This window comes from Lolium perenne, chromosome 2 (genome assembly GCF_019359855.2).
Source record: "Lolium perenne isolate Kyuss_39 chromosome 2, Kyuss_2.0, whole genome shotgun sequence".
Classification (NCBI taxonomy): Eukaryota; Viridiplantae; Streptophyta; class Magnoliopsida; order Poales; family Poaceae; genus Lolium; species Lolium perenne.
Genome location: NC_067245.2, coordinates 36,656,644 through 36,677,842, shown reverse-complemented (window position 1 = coordinate 36,677,842; position 21,199 = coordinate 36,656,644). Strand labels below are relative to the sequence as shown.

The following is a 21,199-nucleotide window of genomic DNA, read 5'->3' as shown; positions in this document are numbered from 1 at the left end:
AGTACCAAAGGTTCCTCCCCCCCGTCCTTACGATCGTACCCCGGAGGAAAATGATGCCATTGTTAAGAAATACAATTATGATTTTTTTCATAAGCCAAAACCTCCAGCGCGAGCCATACACAGAGAAGCAAATAGAATATGCTACTAGTTTTCTGAACACACCATCGCAGTATGAGTTACACGAGAAGAAGGATGACTATACACGCACTCTTGCGAAGGTAATTGACCAAAAGAAGGATGAAAAGGCTAAGGAGAAGGACATTGCTGGCACGAGCAAATCATCAGCTAGAAGTGCAGATGAGAAAAAGTCAAGTTCAACAAGTGCACCCCTCAAGGCAAAGCAAACGACAAAAGGCAAAAAGAGAAAGGAAGTTCCCCTCCTCGGTGCTCAGCCCAAACAATCGATCCCAGCACTCAAAGTGCTTAATGTTCCCAAGCTGTACCAGAAACATCATGGTGGTATCGATATGGAAGAAGCTGCAAGGCTAGCGGCTGCTTGTTCAGTTACCGTGGAGGAATTGCTGTCTGCAGCAGATGCTGCAATACCCACTGCTGATATAGCTCCTAAATTTGTCTACGGGGCCGACTTGGTCAGCAGAGAGCAGCTGCATAAACTGCCAACACATATGTGGAATTTGCATCAGTGGTACCTTGATGCATGCAAGGAGAACATAATGTACATCGTGGCGAGTATACCATGGAAATATTACTACCGAAAGGAGGAGATCCATATTGAGATGAATGAACTCTGGCAGTTATTCAATCTAGAAGCCCTCGACAAATCTCTCATGAGTTGCTATTGCTTGTAAGTTGTTAACTACATATAAGTTCATTTTCATTCAGTTCATGTTCGTTTTCATTGCATATATATACTCATTATATCTTATGGGTTCTCTTATGCAGACTGAAGATCAGTGAATGCAAAAGTAATAATATTATCAATGTTGGGTTTGTTGACCCAGATAAAATACATGTTGAAACGGTGAAGCATAAACGCGAAGAAACGGGGGGAAACCTACTAAGGTTTTTGGGGGAGCAATATTTCTGTGATTCAATATTGTTTCCTTACAACTACGAGTGAGAGTCTTAATGATCTTTTATGCACATTCAATTTTTCTTACTCGATGTTAAGTGTAATTCCTGACGTATATGCATAACATGTGCAGCTTCCACTGGATTCTACTAGACATTCAACCTGATAAGGGAATAGTTGAAGTAAAAGACCCACTGAGTAGAGGCCTGGACGGGTTCCAGGACTTGCAGAAGTTGCTCCAAGTGTAATTTCCTTCATCGCCGCGCTTTATCTTTCGTGAGATATCAATTAATTATCCACTCATTCAATCATTCTTTTGCCTGGCAGGGCTTGGCAAGCTTTGAAGAATCATCATAAGGAGATTACCTTTGCAAAGAAGCTAACATTTACTCCTGTACCGTGCCCCCAGCAGCCACAAGGGACGAATCTATGTGGATACTACGTTTGCGAGTCCATTCGCATGTTAACCACTGAGAAGCAGAACAAAAATAAATTCGACGTAAGCAATAACATTCACAACTTTATTTATTATCATCAATATTTCGTTATCAAGACTGATATAGTCATACTCATCTCATTTTCGTATATATATATATAGGTCGACTTCATGCGGGACAGACTCCAACCAAAGGAACACGCACTAGGAATCGCGGAGGAACTGGCGGGACTTTTGGTTAGAGAAGTAATAAACAACAAAGGCTTGTTTAGTCCAAATAGATGCTCTACCTCCAAATAGACGGTCGTTAGTACCGTTTGTCGATCGTGAGCTCCATGTATATATATGTAGGGAATCTACGAATATGTGTAAGGGGAATCGACTTTTGCTTCCAATATTTGTTTGATCGATCTATATATATATAATGAATGAACGTGTACAACTTCTAGTAGCGTACAAATATATGCAACTTTTATTTTCGAACGAAAAAAATGAAATAACAGGCGGTCGGTGGCGGGGGGGGAGGGGTGCTGCACCCCTCAAACCCTAAAGCAGCAGCGTTGTGCGCGCGCCACGTAGAGGGCCTTTTGTCGCGGGTGGTAATACCGCCCGCGACAAAAGGGCCTGTGCCCTGCGCGCCCCGCGGCTGCCACGTGGTGGACCTTATGTCGCGGGTCGTAAGCGACCCGGGATAAAAGACCTCCCTTTTATCGCGCCTTGCTTGTCGCGGCTGGCCGCCCGCGACAAAAGGCCCTAACCACCCGGATCAAAAGGCCTGTTTTCCACTAGTGACACATGTATTCTCATGGAGGTAAAACGTGGCTCATGAAAGAGGTGGCTCAGCACGACAACTCAACAGGCTAGACGCGAATGCCACATCGACTTGGAATAGAAGACACACTCTAAAATAAAGTCCTAGCAGACTGTTTTTAAACTCTAGACATGCTGCATGTATAAAGCCAGAGATGTACACTCCTTGAGGGTAAGTCACTGATTCAATCTAGACAACACCCGCCACCTAAGCTTCAAGCCAGCAGCAACCTTGTAAACCAATTTACAGATTTTACAATACCCCTCCTTTTGTAGCGCCCCTCCTTTTAAGCCAAATATACAGATTTTACACTACTCCTCCTTCTGTAGTACAGTACCAAATACAAATTTCCATTCTATGGGAGCAGCATCCGCTTTTCAGCATGCCATATTCGCGAACAATATTCAGATCTGCTCACTCTATCTATATAAAAGCATCTGCTGACCTGCAGTTGATTGATCTGCGAAGTGCATGAGTTCCTATGTAGTATCATAGGATTCTGCTTATTCCTTGTACTGAACGGAAGTTCTCCTACACCTACAGTAGGCATTTCTTGCAGCCAGGGAGCGTTTTGCCCGCGAGGAAACACTGGACAAGCACAAGCGCTCGCTGCGGCTGGTAGCTGGGGACCTCATGGCCTGCTCCTCTCACGGTTACCATGCTGAGGTTGCCCTTGTACTGCACAACGTACCCACCCACCTCTTCAGCACCCTGAGTTCACAAGATTGAACATATCATTATATTTGCCTAGTCCGTGCACACACAAAAAACAGATCATAATGCTTATTGGAGCTTCAAGATCTCAAATATTCCATGTGTATGTCGTGTTTTCTTGGCTGTCACAGCGAACAAGTTAGGGCGGCGGAAGAGCTGAGTATGAGTGTCAGCACCTGAGTAATGGTGAACCACGGCCTCCATTTTGCAGCCACAGATAGCTGGAGCTGGTTGATAGAGTATCTTGTGGAAGTGACCGGCACATTCCCGTCGGTGTCTCCGCTGTGAATATCCGTGATCATTCAATGTACCACGATTACATTCAAGCATGCGAATCTGAAAGGTGCTAGTATCATGTATGCGTACCTGTACACCCAGACTCTGATGTTGTTTTTCATCAGCTCCGGGATAATCGGCAAGATAGTTGTGGGGCTATCGACCCAGCTTCTGAAAACCTCACTGAAAATGGGCAAAACTATCCTTTAATTATGCCATGGTGATGGTGGGACGAAGATAAACTAGATTTTATCATCTCTTTTCAGCATGGATGTGAATGTGATCGATCATGGTTCTCAAGATTCAGTCAATTTCAGCATGGGAAACAAGCTTATCTACCAATCATGCAACCACAGACTCCCAAGACGAAAAAAAAACCTTATAAATCCACGCAGGGCGTGTAAGAAGCCTTATAAATACACGCAAGGTGATAGATATTTATTCTGCGTGACATCAGTGGCTGAGGACGAATTTGGGGTAGGGTGAACTCTAGGAAAAATAATTCAAAAACCAAAATAGTCCTGTGGCATAAAATTATATATGATTCGACATAATCATTTAGTACATAATAATATAGATACATGCAAATATAAGTAAAACCTACAAACATACTAATAATGAAGCTTTAATGACATATAGAAATCCTAGTCAACGGCAAAGCTCTATCATTTTTTTCTAATATCTTTAGTAATTTTATCGATCAAGATATTTGAAGTCCTAGGCAATGGTAAAAGATATCACATGCGTCAATTTGGAGGGTCAGTTTACTGCCACGTGGGGCTCTTCTATCAGCATGGGCATTATATATCGAAGCAAAGGCTCCAGATGAATAATGTGAGCTTAGGTGGCGGCCTCGGCCAGGTGTGCGATGGTTGCTCCATGAGCGATGGTTGCAACTTGACACAACTTGTCTCACAACTTTGAGCTATGGGGATGATCTGGTTGCCGTCTTGGTCAGCGCATCCCAGTGAGGACAGTCAAGAAGTATGTCTAGGCATGCAGTGGCCCAGAAAGTGGTCTTACAGTACTTGGCTACGAGATAGCCTTGGCTATAGGAAGCTAGGTGGTACGACATTGCAGCTCCAAAGCGATCAGTGGCATGTCGAGGTGGTGGGCTTTGGAAGGCGGTGTCGGCATGCAGTGTAGGGCACAACAAAGTGGTGAAAGTTAGGGTGATGGCCTCGAGAGGTTAGCGGTTTTGGGGGCATTGACCTCATGTCATGTGGATGATAAGGTTGCCTTCGATGTTGTCTGGCATGCTGGCTGAATAAATAGACGTAGAGTCATGTGGAGTGCTTGCTTCTTCACATCAACTAAGAGTTATGAGTATGCTTGTTTCGTACTAGTCACGACTTCTCTCCGTAGAGGTGTGAGGACAGCTACATCGGTGGGGTGGTTCCTCATATTAATTTTTGCTTGTCTGGTTTGCGTCTGTTGTTATATTAACCATGCCGCCGATGAGACTGGATCATGTCCTTGTTGTATCAGATTTTGCCCGATTTTCTGCAAATTAATAATTAGGCAATAATATTTTCTTAATTAATGGAACAATCAAACCTTTTGCCTTGTGTTTCAAAAAATAATCAACCTATGAGTACTTGAGGAGTTTATCCAGAATCTACAATTGAATCAATGGTTTTATGTATTTTTTTTTTTTTGAAATAGGGGATCTCCCCGGCCTCAGCATCAATTGATGTGTATAGTGTTATTGTGAGACTTTTTATCCTTGATAGCAATCAATACCATTGGTAGATGTGTTTAAGGAGGTTGAAAATCCAAATCTTTATGACATTTTCGAAGAGGGGACACGTACGAAGGACAAGTTGGATAAGCGGTCAGTAGTGCAAGCAGTATTAATTTTCAATGTGGAGACAATAATGGGCATCATTCTACATTTTGTAGAATGTTCAGTGGTTGTTATTGTACCGAATCCCAGTATTGTGTATGCCGTATATGGACCAAGTGAGTCTAAAATGTAGGCAGGAGTGATCCTACCGGTTGCACGAAGACCAATTGAAAGGCATCTCGGATTTATAAGAAAAGCCTTGCATGTCAACGAAATGATCGTGAGTAGTCAAGGAAGACGACCAAGAGTTCTAGTCGTGGACGCCTAGGAGTGGGAAGCCTACTAAAGAGGAAGGAAACCACCACCTATCTACAAATATAAAATGAGTACCCAAGACCCCACAAGAGGCAACTCCTTGAGATTGCAAGCTTGGTGTGTTTCCTTCCATTTATCTTGGCTTACCTTTGAGTGATAGATGGTCCATGCCTCTTCCAAATTTGGTCACTAGATGGGAGCCCTTGACGGTAGGGATGGGTCATAGGTTTGACCCCTGTCAAGGGAAGTTCCTATCCTCGGCGGCGAGATTGGAGCTGACAAATGCCTGCTTGTTGAGCCTCCCCACCTTTGTGATGTGCCTCTTCTTGCTGTATGATGGCACACATGCCACCATGGATAAGTCTAGGTGTAGATCCTTTTTGGAAAGGCGTTGGGCATAAGCGGAAGTAAGGATGACAATAGGTAGGGTACGGACAAGATAGATCAATACCATACTCATACCCATATAGCCAACAGGTAGGAAATTCTATCTATACCCATACCCACATAGTCAACCGGTAGAAAATACTATATGTACCCATACCCATATACTCTACCCACACCTATGCGATTCTACGGATTTACGGTCTAAATTGAGTGGAACGATTCAACAATTCTGCTAATTAGAATCTAAGATTTTACGATTCTGAAAGTTAATGTCATATGTTTTGTGATCCCCCCATTAGGTTCTGATCCGATACATAAGCACGATTCTGACAACTTTGCTCGTGCCCATTGGGTGAATACGGGTAGATCAAATAGTATATAAGTTATTCACAATTTACATTCATCGATATAGCATTTGTCAAAAAAAATCAATTACATCAACTCAATAACACTTAGTTTCAGTTGAGTATATGACAATTATAAAAAAATTAGAAATCAAAACCACATACTCATGATCATAAGATAACAAGACTAGACGAATCACATGACTACTCATAATTAATGACAACTTAACATAGGTTCAAAAACTCAATAACTTCTTTATTTAGTTGCGTAGGTCGACATGTTAGTATAAATGGGTAGGGTATGGGTATATACATGGGTATAAGGCTATTACTTAACATGTATGTTATGGTACTACCTATGGGTATAAAACTTGACCCATACCCTACCCATGCAAGTACGGTACCACGGGTACCCGTGGGTAAAATTTCCATCCTTAAATGGAAGTACCACATGGTTAGGTGGGCCACTGTCTGCAAGCCCAAAGACATGGGGGGTCTAGGTATTCTGAACGCGATGCTCATGAATGTGGCTCTACTTTCAAAATGGTTTTGGAAGCTAGGACAAGATGAGTAGGGCATCTGAGCGAACCTCATCCGGGCTAAGTACCTCGTGGACGGTGATATCTTCTGGACCACTCCAAGAAAAGGCTCTTAGGTGTGGAACAATATCCAAAAGATCAAACACATGTTTAAGCTCGGGGCGAGATTCCACGTTAGCAATGGGAGAACCACAAGGTTTTGACGGACTCGTGGTTGGGTAGGGGCCACTTTGTGATTTCTATATGGCTCTCTTCGGCATTTGTTCAGACCTGGATATCTTCGTTACGGATGCCAGACTGGACGGCTGTTGGGCCCCTGGCTTCCAACGTGTTTTGGTAACGGTGGAGGTTATTGATTGGGACAATCTCCTCCATGACTTCAACTAACTCAGCTTAATGAGGAGAGGTACGGTGTCTCATGGGCTCTAGAAGCATCGGGATGTTTCTCTACGAGCTCCATGTATCGCCAGTTGTATGGTAGGTGGGCAACGATACACTTTAGGGAAGTGTGGAGGTAAAAAATCCAAACTAAAATTAAAATCTTCCTTTGGCAAATGCTTAGGGGTAGGCTACTGATACGTCCAATTTGCATCACTATTTTATATCATAATTTGCTGCTATTCATTGATATATTTCATATTTGGAGATGATACTTATGTTATTTCATCTATTTTGCATATTTCATGATTATTTGGAGATCGCGCACCGGAGCCAGGATTCTGCTGGAAAAAGCACCGTCAGGATGCAATATTTCGGAAGATCAGCAGTTGACGGAAATTATATGAAAAATCCTATTTTTCCAGAAGACGAAGGGAGCCAGAAGGGGGAGCCGAGGGGACCCGAGGTGGGCCCACCTCATAGGCCGGCGCGGCCCAAGGCCTGGCCGCGCCGCCCTGTGAGGAGGGGGCCCACAGCCCTCTCTCGCCTCCTTTTCTTCGCGTACGTCTTCGTCCCGAAAACCTAAGCCACAGAGGATAGTCGCGAGGAGTCACAGCCGCCTCTGCGGGGCGGAGAACACCAGAGAGAAAAGAGCTCTCCGGCGGGCAGGAATCCGCCGGGGAAATTCCCTCCCGGAGGGGGAAATCGACGCCATCGTCACCGTCATCGAGCTGGACATCATCTCCATCACCATCGTCATCATCTCCATCATTATCACCGCCATCTCCACCGCTGCATCTCATCACCGCTGTAACAATTTGGGTTTGATCTTGATTGTTTGATAGGGGAAACTCTCCCGGTGTTGATTTCTACTTGTTATTGATGCTATTGAGTGAAACCATTGAACCAAGGTTTATGTTCAGATTGTTATTCATCATCATATCACCTCTGATCATGTTCCATATGATGTCTCGTGAGTAGTTCGTTTAGTTCTTGAGGACATGGGTGAAGTCTAAATGTTAGTAGTGAATCATGGTTGAGTAGTATTCAGTGTTATGATATTTAAGTTGTGGTGTTATTCTTCTAGTGGTGTCGTGTGAACATCGACTACACGACACTTCACCATTTATGGGCCTAGGGGAATGCATCTTGTACTCGTTTGCCAATTGCGGGGTTGCCGGAGTGACAGAAACCTGAGCCCCCGTTGGTATATCGATGCAGGAGGGATCGCAGGATCTCAGAGTTTAAGGTTGTGGTTAGATTTATCTTAATTACTTTCTTGTATTTGCGGATGATTGCAAGGGGTATAATCACAAATATGTGTTAGTCCTAGGAAGGGCAGTACATTAGCATAGGTTCACCCACACAACACTTATCAAAACAATGAAGATTAATCAGCTGTATGAAGCGAAAGCTCTAGACTAAAATCCCGTGTGTCCTCAAGAATGTTTGGTCATTATAAGTAAACAAACCGGCTTGTCCTTTGTGCTAAAAAGGATTGGGCCACTCGCTGCAATTATTTCTCTCGCACTTTACTTACTCGTACTTTATTCATCTGTTACATCAAAACCCCCTGAATACTTGTCTGTGAGCATTTACAGTGAATCCTTCATCGAAACTGCTTGTCAACACCTTCTGCTCCTCGTTGGGATCGACATTCTTACTTATCGAAGATACTACGATACACCCCCTATACTTGTGGGTCATCAAGACTATTTTCTGGCGCCGTTGCCGGGGAGTGAAGCGCTATTGGTAAGTGGAATTGGTAAGGAAAACCTTTATTGTTGTGCTGATTTTATTTACGCTTTCTTGCTATAAGTCATTATGGAGAGATCTTCTCTTCAATTTCTATTTGGGAAATCTACTACTACTACAACGGTAGTGGATGAGGCGCCAGGTGAGGAAGTAATACCATATAAAATACCTATGAAAATTATTGAACGTGTTATGGATAACCGCTATGAAGGGGATGGAACTGTCCATCCTGGTGATCATTTACTGTTTTTACATGAATTATGCGGGTTATTAAAATGTGCAGGTATTGCTATGGATGAAGTTAGAAAGAAACTATTCTCTATATCGCTGTCTGGTAAAGCAGCGCACTGGTATAAATTGCTGAAGAATAGGGATTCTATTAATTGGGAGGACATTGTGCCTTTATTTTATTCCAAATTCTATCCTCCAAGTGAAATTCACAAAGATCGGAACCGCATATATAATTTCTGGCCTCATGATGGAGAAAGCATTGCCCAAGCATGGGGGAGATTGAAGTCTTTAATGCTCAAATGCCCCATTCATGAGCTTCCTGGTAATGTTATTATTGATAATTTCTATGCAAGACTTTCTTTTCAAGACAAGACCTTGCTGGATACTTCTTGTTCTGGATCATTTACACGCAACAAAGAAGAGTTTAAAAGGGACCTTCTTGATCGGATCCAGGAGAATACTGAAGGATGGGAGAACGACAAAGATAGAGAGTCAGGTATAAACTTTGATTATAAATGCATTGAGGTTTTTATGGATACTGATAAATTTCGTAATATTAGTGCTACTTATGGTCTTGATTCTCAAGTCGTTGCAAATCTTTATAAAGCTTTTGCCTCTCATTATGAATTGCCTAAGAAGAATTTTGATAAGTATCACGAACCGTATAAAGATAAAATAGATTCATCTATAAACAAATGTGTTGTAATTGAAACTGTTGATCATGTTATTCCTGAAGCTTATATTGAAAAAACTCCTTTCCCTGCTAAAATGAAGGAGTACTCTGTTATAAATAGTGCGGTTCATAAAAGTGAAAAGAAACCTATAGAACCTGAAGAACAAATAAAAGTTGAACCTGCTGTTGCAATAATTAAAGATCTTGTGACTGAAAATGTGGAGGATGGTCATATTATTTTCTGCGAAGATGCTTCTAATATTGTTTCACATCCTAATAAGTCTAGGAAAGCTAGTGTTCCTATGCTCTCTGTTAGAATTGGTGATCATTGTTATTATGGTTTATGTGACATTGGTGCAAGTATTAGTGCTATCCCTTATGAGCTTTACACGGAGATTATGCACAAAATTGGTTCTTGTGAACTTGAAGATATTGATGTGGTTATTCGGCTAGCTAATAGAGAAACTATCTCTCCAATTGGTATTGTTCGAGATGTGGAAGTTCTATGTGGTAAGATTAAATATCCTGCTGACTTTTTGGTACTTGGTTCTGCTGCTAGTAAATATTGTCCTATCATTTTTGGTAGACCTTTTCTAAATACTTGTGGAGCTATTATAGATTGCAAGAAAGAGAAAATTTTGACTAAATTTGCTGGTGAGTCTTATGAGTTTAATTTCTCTAAATTTGTCAAAACCCCTTATAAAGCTGATTTGCCTAATAATGATTTTAGAGTTGAACAGTGTGCGTCTATTGCTCTTGCTCCTAATAATCCTTTGCAGCAACATTTGGAGAATAGTGAGAGTGAAGTCTTTAGGGAAGAAAGAAATGAGCTTGATGAAATTTTCCTTCGTCAACCTATTCTTAAACATGACTTGCCGGTAGAAGATCTAGGTACAACACCACCACCAAAGGAGGATCCTGTTTTCAATTTAAAACCATTGCCTGATAATCTTAAGTATGCTCATATTGATGATAAGAAAATATATCCTGTTATTATTAGTTCTAAGCTTTCAAATATTGAGGAAGAAAGGTTACTGGAAATATTGAAGAAACACCGAGGAGCTATTGGTTACACTCTTGATGATTTGAAGGGGATTTCTCCCTCTATTTGCCAACATGCTATCAATATGGAAGATGATGCAAAACCTGTTGTTGAACATCAACGTCGTCTAATTCCGAAGATGAAGGAGGTGGTAAGGAATGAGGTATTAAAACTTCTTGAAGCTGGTATTATATATCATATTGCTGATAGTAGATGGGTTAGTCCTGTGCATTGTGTTCCTAAGAAAGGAGGAATGACTGTTGTACCTAATGATAATGATGAGTTCATCCCTCAAAGAGTAGTTGTAGGGTATAGAATGTGCATTGATTTTCGAAAAGTTAATAAAGTTACTAAGAAAGATCATTACCCTTTACCATTTATTGATCAAATGCTAGAAAGGTTGTCTAAAAATACTCATTTTTGCTTTCTTGATGGTTATTCTGGGTTTTCACAAATTGTTGTTAAAACTAAAGATCAAGAGAAAACCACTTTCACTTGTCCCTATGGAACTTATGCTTATAGACGTATGCCTTTTGGTTTATGTAATGCTCCTGCTACTTTTCAAAGATGCATGTCTGCTATTTTTCATGGTTTTTGCGAGAGTATTGTAGAGGTATTCATGGATGATTTTTCTGTCTATGGAAATTCTTTTGATAATTGCTTGCGAAACCTCGATAAAGTTTTGCAGAGATGTGAAGAAACTAACCTTGTTCTTAATTGGGAGAAATGCTATTTTATGGTTAATGAAGGAATTGTATTGGGACATAAAATTTCCGAGAGAGGTATTGAAGTTGATAGAGCTAAAGTTGAAGCAATTGAGAAGATGCCCTATCCGAGGGATGTTAAAGGTATTCATAGTGTTCTTGGTCATGCTGGGTTTTATAGGAGATTTATTAAAGATTTCTCCAAGATTTCAAAGCCTCTTACTAATCTTCTTCAAAAAGATGTACCTTTTGTTTTTGATGATGATTGTAAGGAAGCTTTTGAAACTCTAAAGAAAGCCTTAACAACTGCTCCTGTAGTTGAACCTCCTGATTGGAATTTGCCTTTTGAAATTATGTGTGATGCTAGTGATTTTCTTTGTAGGCGCTGTTCTTGGACAGCGAGTAGATAAAAAATTAAATGTTATTCATTATGCTAGCAAGACTCTTGATGCTGCTCAAAGAAATTATGCTACAACTAAAAAAGAATTGTTAGCTGTAGTTTTTGCTTGTGACAAGTTTAGATCCTATATTGTCGATTCAAAAGTCACGATTCATATTGATCATGCTGCAATTAGATACCTTATGACAAAGAAAGATGCTAAGCCGAGGCTTATTAGATGGGTACTTCTATTGCAAGAATTTGATTTACATATTGTAGATAGGAAAGGTGCTGATAATCCTGTTGCTGATAATTTGTCTAGATTGGAAAATATTGCTTATGATCCTGTTCCTGTTAATGATAGTTTTCCAAATGAACAATTGGCTGTAATAAAGGTGAGTTCGCGAGACAGTCCTTGGTATGCTGATTATGCTAACTTTATTGTTTCCAAGTACTTGCCTCCAACCTTTTCAGCTCAGCAAAGGAGGAAATTCTTTTATGACTTGAGGCATTATTTTTGGGATGACCCACACCTATATAAAGAAGGAGTAGATGGTATTCTGCGAAGATGTGTTCCTGAATATGAACAACAGGAGATATTGAGTAAATGTCATGGTAGTGCTTATGGAGGACATCACGCCGGAGATAGAACCGCACAAAAGGTTCTACAATCAGGATTTTATTGGCCAACTCTCTTCAAAGATGCAAGGAAGTTTATTTTATCTTGCGATGAATGTCAAAGGGTTGGTAATATCTCCAGACGCAATGAAATGCCTATGAATTATACTCTTGTTATTGAACCATTCGATTGTTGGGGATTTGACTTCATGGGTCCTTTCCCTTCTTCAGAAGGTAACACTCATATACTTGTCGCTGTTGATTATGTTACTAAATGGGTAGAAGCTATACCCATAAAAAGTGCTGATGGTGAGACTTCTTTAAAAATTCTTTTAGATATTATTTTTCCTAGATTTGGAGTACCTAGATATATTATGACTGATGGAGGTTCTCATTTTATTCATGGAGGTTTTAGAAAAACTCTTGCTAAGTATGGTATTAATCATAGAATTGCTTCCGCTTATCATCCTCAAACTAGTGGGCAAGTAGAACTATCAAATAGAGAGATTAAGTCTATCTTGCAAAAGACTGTTAATAAAACTAGAAAGAACTGGGCTATTAAATTGAAGGATGCACTATGGGCTTATAGAACTGCTTATAAAAACCCCATGGGAATGTCACCTTATAAAATGGTTTATGGAAAAGCTTGTCATTTACCTTTAGAATTAGAGCACAAAGCTTATTGGGCTGTTAGAGAACTAAACAAAGATCCTAAACTAGCCGGTGATAAGAGGTTGTTGCAATTAAGTTCTCTAGATGAATGGAGAAGTGAAGCTTGTGAAAATGCTAAACTCTTTAAAGAGAAAGTTAAGAAATGGCATGATAGAAGAATTATCAAAAGAGAATTTAATGTTGGGGATAAAGTCCTATTGTATCGGTCTCTGCCTCGCATTCTTTGCAGGGAAATTACTCTCAAAATGGGAAGGACCATATGTCATTGATGAGGTTTATCGATCAGGAGCAATTAAAATTAGCTCTCTTCAAGGTAATGCCACACAGGTAGTGAATGGACAAAGACTCAAGCATTATATCGCTGGAGATTCTTATACTGAAGATGTTGATATTATCCAAGTGGTAACTCCGGAAGCTTTCATCAAAAGTCAAGTTGACAGTCCTGCAGAATCCGACTTTGAATAGGTAACTTGATTACGGTAAGAAAAGTCCGCGATTCACTTTCCGAACAATGTTTTTGCTGTTTTTGGAAAATATGAAAAATTACGAGATCGAAACGGAGTGGAGGAGACGCACGAGGGCGTGCCCCCATAGGCCGGCGCGGGCGCCAGCCTGGCCGCGCCGCCCTATGAGGACACCGCCTCGTTGTCCCTCTCCGACTCTTGTTCGATCTGATACTTTCCTTCTGACGTAAAAATTACTGCTATATAATCCCCCGGATCCCTGGAGGTCCGTATATCGTTTTCTCGACGTGTTTTGTTTCGAGCTGTTTCTGCCAGGATCTATTTTCAATCTAGAAGCACCATGGTCTCCAACAACAAAGACAAGGAGCCTATGGAGGAGGATATTCAAGGTTTCGAGCTGAAAGAAGAATTCAAAGAGGAAGTGGAGGAGACGTCATCAATAAAAAGGAAGCGGCAAACTATGGGGAGTAAGCCAATATTGGTGGGATCGGTTAACACTGGACGTTCTTTTTCTCATAACTTGCAGGGACTTTTACCGCCTGCTCTTAGCCTCGACTCTTTCCCTTGTGTGGAAGAAGCATTACGGGTTACCGATGAGTTTTGTGATCAATACCGTGCGCTGAGAAGGGAAGTGGAGATACTTCTTGAGGAGAATAACCGACTTCGCAGAATGCTGGAGTATTACTCAATTCCTATCACAAGGCCGCCACCGCCACTTTCAGATAACAAAGAATCTCTTCGAGTCTTAGTGCAGAATTGCCAAATTGAGAAGCTGAAGCTGAAGGATATCCTTAAGGAACGCAGGAACGGACTATCACCATCACCACCAAAGGAGTAATTCATCATCGGTATTGGCATCCCCTTGGTTTGTTCCAAGGTTGGGGGAGTGCCGCGGTATCACATCATCACTATCTTTTACTTTATATTATCAAGTAGTGTCATATCATGAGTAGGGAAGTTATCATATAAGATGTGTTGCGGTATGGAAGTATCTCTCTTTAGTTGGTTATCTATGTATCCCTTGGTGTGAGTTATCGTTATGAAATATTAATGAGAAATTTTATCATTTACATATTGCACATCTTATTTTAGTTTGCAATCTCTATTATATGATTGATCTTGTTGTTAAGTATTGGTATCACTTTGGGAGCATTGAGTAAATCTATTTGGTTTTGGCAAACTTAGCATTGGTCAATAGCAACAACACTTTGAGTTTTAAGTAGAGAAGAGGAAATACATGTAGATATGTTATTATCTTTCTTGTTAGTTCTTAGCTTAGTATTCTGAGGTTAAAATTGTTTGTGCTTGCAAGAAAGATGCATGATTGCTTCTATCACATGTATATTCGTTTGTTTCCCTCAACTCTTATGCTTGCTAATTAACCTTGCTAGCCAAAGACCTGTACTGAGAGGGAATGCTTCTCGTGCGTCCAAACCTGAACCCAAACTTATGCCATTTGTGTCCACCATATCTACCTACTGCATGGTATTTCCTGCCACTCCAAGTAAATACTTCATGTGCTACCTTTAAACAATTCAAAATTTATCATCCCTTATTTGTGTCAATGTTTTATAGCTCATGAGGAAGTATGTGGTGTTTTATCTTTCAATCTTGTTGGGCAACTTTCACCAATGGACTAGTGGCTTCATCCACTTATCCAATAACTTTGCAAAAAGAGCTGGCAATGAGATTCCCAGTCCCAAATTAATTAACCAAAATAGACACTCCTCCATGGTATGTGATTGTTGGACGGCACCCGAGGATTCGGTTAGCCATGGCTTGAGAAAGCAAAGGAGGGGAGGAGTGTCATCCAAATAAAACTAAAATAAAAAGACACTCCTTCATGGTATGAGATTGCTGGCAGGCACCCGAGAATTCGGTTAGCCATGGTTTGTGAAAGCAAAGGTTGGAAGGAGTGTCAACCAAAAATAAAACTTTATGGGTGCCGATCTTTGAGAGTTTGTCCGGCAAGGGGGTTAGAGTACCATACCGATCGTTGACAACAACAAACACCCTCAAAACTTTACTTGATTGCTCTCTATATGATTTCAAAACTTGAAAAGCTCTAGCACATGATTTAATCCATGCTTCCCTCTGCGAAGGGCCTATCTTTTACTTTATGTTGAGCCAGTAAACCTATTTCCCTCCATCTCAAGCAAGCATTTGAGTTGTTGCGATCAAACTATTATATTGTGATTTATTTCATCATGTCTTTTACTCTTTCTTGTTTAGTACAAGTTTTATCTAAATGAATATAGCTTTGGAAGTTATCAATGATCATTATGATTGAGTATGCAAAATGAGCCATATAAACTTTAACATGAGAGCGCTGCTCAATAGATAAGTATAATCCGTTAACCGTTCTCTGACCAAGAACAAAGTTTGCCATCACCAATTATGATTCCTTATGCACCTTTATTTGTGATTACCTTATACTTATTTCAAGTTGAATTATATGAGGAAGTTGTTCACTAGAATGCCTTGTGTGAATTAATATGATGCTTCTTGTCCGTATTTTATTTATCGACTCTTCACTCCATAAACATGTGGTCTTGTTTACTGAGCTCAGCTCGCTTGGGGACAAGCGAAGTCTAAGCTTGGGGGGAGTTGATACGTCCAATTTGCATCACTATTTTATATCATAATTTGCTGCTATTCATTGATATATTTCATATTTGGAGATGATACTTATGTTATTTCATCTATTTTGCATATTTCATGATTATTTGGAGATCGCGCACCGGAGCCAGGATTCTGCTGGAAAAAGCACCGTCAGGATGCAATATTTCGGAAGATCAGCAGTTGACGGAAATTATATGAAAAATCCTATTTTTCCAGAAGACGAAGGGAGCCAGAAGGGGGAGCCGAGGGGACCCGAGGTGGGCCCACCTCATAGGCCGACGCGGCCCAAGGCCTGGCCGCGCCGCCCTGTGAGGAGGGGGCCCACAGCCCTCTCTCGCCTCCTTTTCTTCGCGTACGTCTTCGTCCCGAAAACCTAAGCCACAGAGGATAGTCGCGAGGAGTCACAGCCGCCTCTGCGGGGCGGAGAACACCAGAGAGAAAAGAGCTCTCCGGCGGGCAGGAATCCGCCGGGGAAATTCCCTCCCGGAGGGGGAAATCGATGCCATCGTCACCGTCATCGAGCTGGACATCATCTCCATCACCATCGTCATCATCTCCATCATTATCACCGCCATCTCCACCGCTGCATCTCGTCACCGCTGTAACAATTTGGGTTTGATCTTGATTGTTTGATAGGGGAAACTCTCCCGGTGTTGATTTCTACTTGTTATTGATGCTATTGAGTGAAACCATTGAACCAAGGTTTATGTTCAGATTGTTATTCATCATCATATCACCTCTGATCATGTTCCATATGATGTCTCGTGAGTAGTTCTTTTAGTTCTTGAGGACATGGGTGAAGTCTAAATGTTAGTAGTGAATCATGGTTGAGTAGTATTCAGTGTTATGATATTTAAGTTGTGGTGTTATTCTTCTAGTGGTGTCGTGTGAACGTCGACTACACGACACTTCACCATTTATGGGCCTAGGGGAATGCATCTTGTACTCGTTTGCCAATTGCGGGGTTGCCGGAGTGACAGAAACCTGAGCCCCCGTTGGTATATCGATGCAGGAGGGATCACAGGATCTCAGAGTTTAAGGCTGTATGAAGCGAAAGCACTAGACTAAAATCCCGTGTGTCCTCAAGAACGTTTGGTCATTATAAGTAAACAAACCGGCTTGTCCTTTGTGCTAAAAAGGATTGGGCCACTCGCTGCAATTATTTCTCTCGCACTTTACTTACTCGTACTTTATTCATCTGTTACATCAAAACCCCCTGAATACTTGTCTGTGAGCATTTACAGTGAATCCTTCATCGAAACTGCTTGTCAACACCTTCTGCTCCTCGTTGGGATCGACATTCTTACTTATCGAAGATACTACGATACACCCCCTATACTTGTGGGTCATCAGCTACCGCCTAGCGACCAAATTAGGAAGAGGCATGGACCATCTAACGGTATGTGCGTGCTATGTGGGGTGTTCGAGGACTTGAATCACACTTTATTTCATTGCGCCCTTGCCAAATCCATGTGGCATGTGTGAGGGACCTTCTGGGGGACGACTGGAATCCGGCTGGGGCTAGGGACCTTTTAGCTATCTTGCAAAGTCTGCCAGGTCAGACATGCATGATTGTTTGAATCTGTGTGGCGGCTATGTGCTAGAAAGCTGTGGAATATTCGTAATAAAATGACAATTGATAAGACTTATTTATTTCCCAACCAACGGACTGTATTTTTGAAATGACAATTTACTTGCAGGATTGGAAGCTGCTTAGCAAGACGGGTGATAAATAGTCTTCGAAGAAGTGATGGGATTGCTGCGATGCCTATATGTGAGACTCAGAGATTAGGTTCTTTTTTGTTTCCCTCATGTGTGGACGTGGATGTTTCAAGACATTGTGTGTTTGTACCTTTCGATGTGTGGGTGTGTTTTAAAGTTGAAGTACGGTGTTGTATGGTTTTGTTGTGTGTGGCTTTATTTATAAAGCTGAGCTAAAGTCTTCGTTTAAAAAAAAGCAATATCAATTTAGAGCATTCTCCTAGCTTTCCACTCATACACATGTTGAGTTCTCCATCTAACTTGTTGGATTCATCTTTGTGACATCATTTCTTTCCTTTTGATGCAATATGAATTAAAGAAAGGAGTAGGACCACTACTCATGCAAGTGGGCTGAAATCTATGTAAAAGTCTTGTAGCCACTTGTGATCCGAGCGAAACAAAACGCATACCTTCACCGTACATTTGCTTGCGAGGCATCCTGACAAGAAGTGACAAATTCAACACCCGCTCCTTCTTCTTTTTTAAAAATCGTTTATATTTATCCTTCTTTCACATATTTGTGTGGCATTTATCTAGTTTTGTAGTGTTCTTCCAGTTAAACCATTAAAGACACATATTTAGATTTTGCTCCAAGAAAGAACGTGGAGCCTATGCCATTTTCTGTCGCGATAAGAGTTTCATTTAAAATATTGAGAGTGTGTTGTTTGGCTCCTGGGCCCATATGCTACTTTTATTGAAATGCAGCTTGGACATATTTTAAAATATAAAAAATTCCAAGTAAAAAATTCGTTTGTACATCTTCACATGCAACATGCGTGCAAAGTTGTTTCACGGAAAATCTGCTTGTCGTGTCTTTTTGTCTACTTTTATTTCACCTATTTGTGTGACTTTTATCTAATTTTGTATTGTTCTTGCAGTTAAACCATCAAAGACATATATTTTATAATATTTAGATTAAGATGATAAACTATTCTCTTTCTATTTAAGAAAAATAATGTCAAAGGTCCTGATATTATATTTTTTCGCACAATAATAAATACAACAGTAAGTATGCTAGTGAGGGGTGGACATACTCGTTGCAAGCTAACCATGGGCGATCGAGATGGGTGACGTTTGCGTGGAGTGCCTTTTGTACATCTGGCTTGTTGAGGTAGGCTTCCACATAATAACTTGTGCACGGATCAAATCTCTCAACCTAACCACATTAGAACAAAGTTAACTCAAATTCACCAAACTTGAAAAATGAATATTACAAGTTAATTATCCTTACTAATACCATTTTGGGAAGGGCCCAACACTAATGAATCAACGTAAATCAACTTAATAAACATCGACCCAATACCATATCTAGTCTAGACATCAAGTTCACACAATGTCATGACAGTCAAGCCCATGCTCCGTTTGGATATCGAGGTAGCGCCTTATCACGGTGCTAAATATTTATTCTTTTCCATCACGACGTCGGTACCAACACATTCATTCCATTCTATATTACTCCGCATATTAAGTTCGGTCAAACTCAAGCTCAAGCTTGTACGAAAGTTGAAGCAACCGATCGGGGTGGCTTAAAATACAATGCCTAGTGCCATTAGTCACGACAAATATAATCACTGATTCCCTACACTGCACTATTGTAACTTTGTAAGTGATGACTGATGAGTAGAACCTCTTTCCCCTTTTGGCAGGTCGTCTTATAAAAAGGAATGGATGGAATGCTCTTTGTTTGTTGTGGCCTTGTGGGTGCTCATCAAGCATGCCGCCCTATTATAGTAAGTGAGTATATATGTTGACCATGACGTACCGAGGGGGTGACAGGGGGCGTGATGAGTCCTTCCGACTGGCATTTTGGTGCGTAGATGTTGTAGTTATCGATATACACGACGCTCTCGCCGACCGACCTGTAGGCGTCGTCGCAGAGCTTGTTGGACGCGGCGCCGGCGGTGAAGTTGCAGTTCCTGTTGACACCGTCGACCGTCTCGTCGGAGATGAGCGCGTGCGTCCAGAAGAAGTCGTACGTGCCCTTATTGTCCGTCCAGTCGTTGATCACCGCGTTCCCAATCTTAATGGTCGTTCAGCAGGCACCAAAAGCTTAGCAGTTAACTAGTGTGTGAGCTTGACGATCGTCTACCAACCAATTACTTACGTACCATGATGCCTTTGAGGTTGATGGCCGGCGAGGCATGGCGGAGGATGGCGTGTGCGAGCTGGGGGACGTAGTGGCCGGCATAGCTCTCACCGGTGATGTAGAACTCGCGACCCTTGTACTCCGGGAAGCGCTCCATCCAGTTAGCCAGGAAACCGTACGTGTCCTCCGCCGTCCGGCCGTCCCCGCTAGAGCTGTAGTCCGCTGTCGTGTTGGAGTACGAGTACCCCACCCCTGCCGGGCTCTCCAAGAACAGCACGTTCGCCACTGCACCATTAACGCTCGTCACTTGCTAATGTCAATGGATGGCACGCACTGAGAGTCGGAGATGGCGTTTGATCGACGTGCGTACGTACCGTGGTTCCAGGAGTAGGGATTAAGGTAGAGCGTCTTGCCGTCGCTCATGACGCGGAACGGGCCGAGCTCCTCCATGGCGCCGAACCCCAGCGACGAGCACCCGGGACCTCCATTGAGCCAGAGGAGGAGCGGCTTGGACTTCGACGACGAGCCGCTGCCGTTTCCGCCGACGGCCTCGGCGAGGTAGTAGAACAGCGCGCGCCCGGCTGCCGCGTCCACCGTCACGTATCCTGCGTACTGCGCGAAGTCCACGCCGCCCGGCTGCCCGGGCAGCGCCTCCACGCGGTCGGCCTCCTTGCGTCCAGCCTCCGCCGGTAAAGGTTTTCTTCTGTCCGTCGTCTCCTCCACGGCCGGCAGCGAGGACGACGACTTCCACGACGACTGGCGTGCTGAAAACGACCCGCGCAGCCGGCGCAGGTAGTCGCCCTGCCGCCGCGGCCTGATCACAGCCGCCGCCGTGCTGCAGCCCAGCGCGAGGCATTGCATTACCACCAGCAAGAACAACTTATCGGTCCTCCTCATCGCGCTGCTTCTGTGTCGTCGGCGCTATTCCTTCTTGTCGTTCTTTGCCCAGCAGCTACCGGAGTATTTATAGGGCCGAATTTTCCGACCACCAAGTTCGATGTCGGACAAATGACAGGCATGCATTGGTGGGGGAATTATTCCGACCACTTGTTTGTTTCTGCTTTATGAAACACAAGCACTGTGCTAGCGCTTCTACTCGTCTCAGTTTAACAGGCGCGCACGCACGTAGTTTAAGAAATTATTTTGACCATTATTTTTGTCAATAAAATATGA

At 42.2% G+C, this 21,199-nt stretch overlaps 1 protein-coding gene across 1 annotated transcript; it reads right to left on the bottom strand.

Moving 5' to 3' along the window:
* Nucleotides 1-2,667: 2,667 nt before the first annotated feature.
* LOC127331815 (serine carboxypeptidase II-3-like) lies at nt 2,668-20,942 on the bottom strand. Its single transcript, XM_051358017.2, has 7 exons — nt 20,401-20,942; nt 20,049-20,311; nt 19,703-19,960; nt 18,975-19,096; nt 3,361-3,453; nt 3,171-3,276; nt 2,668-2,991 (listed from the first exon to the last, which is right to left on the bottom strand). The coding sequence occupies exons 1-7, from the start codon at nt 20,921-20,923 to the stop codon at nt 2,818-2,820; spliced, it is 1,539 nt and encodes a 512-aa protein (XP_051213977.1). The 5' UTR covers nt 20,924-20,942; the 3' UTR covers nt 2,668-2,817.
* Nucleotides 20,943-21,199: the final 257 nt, after the last annotated feature.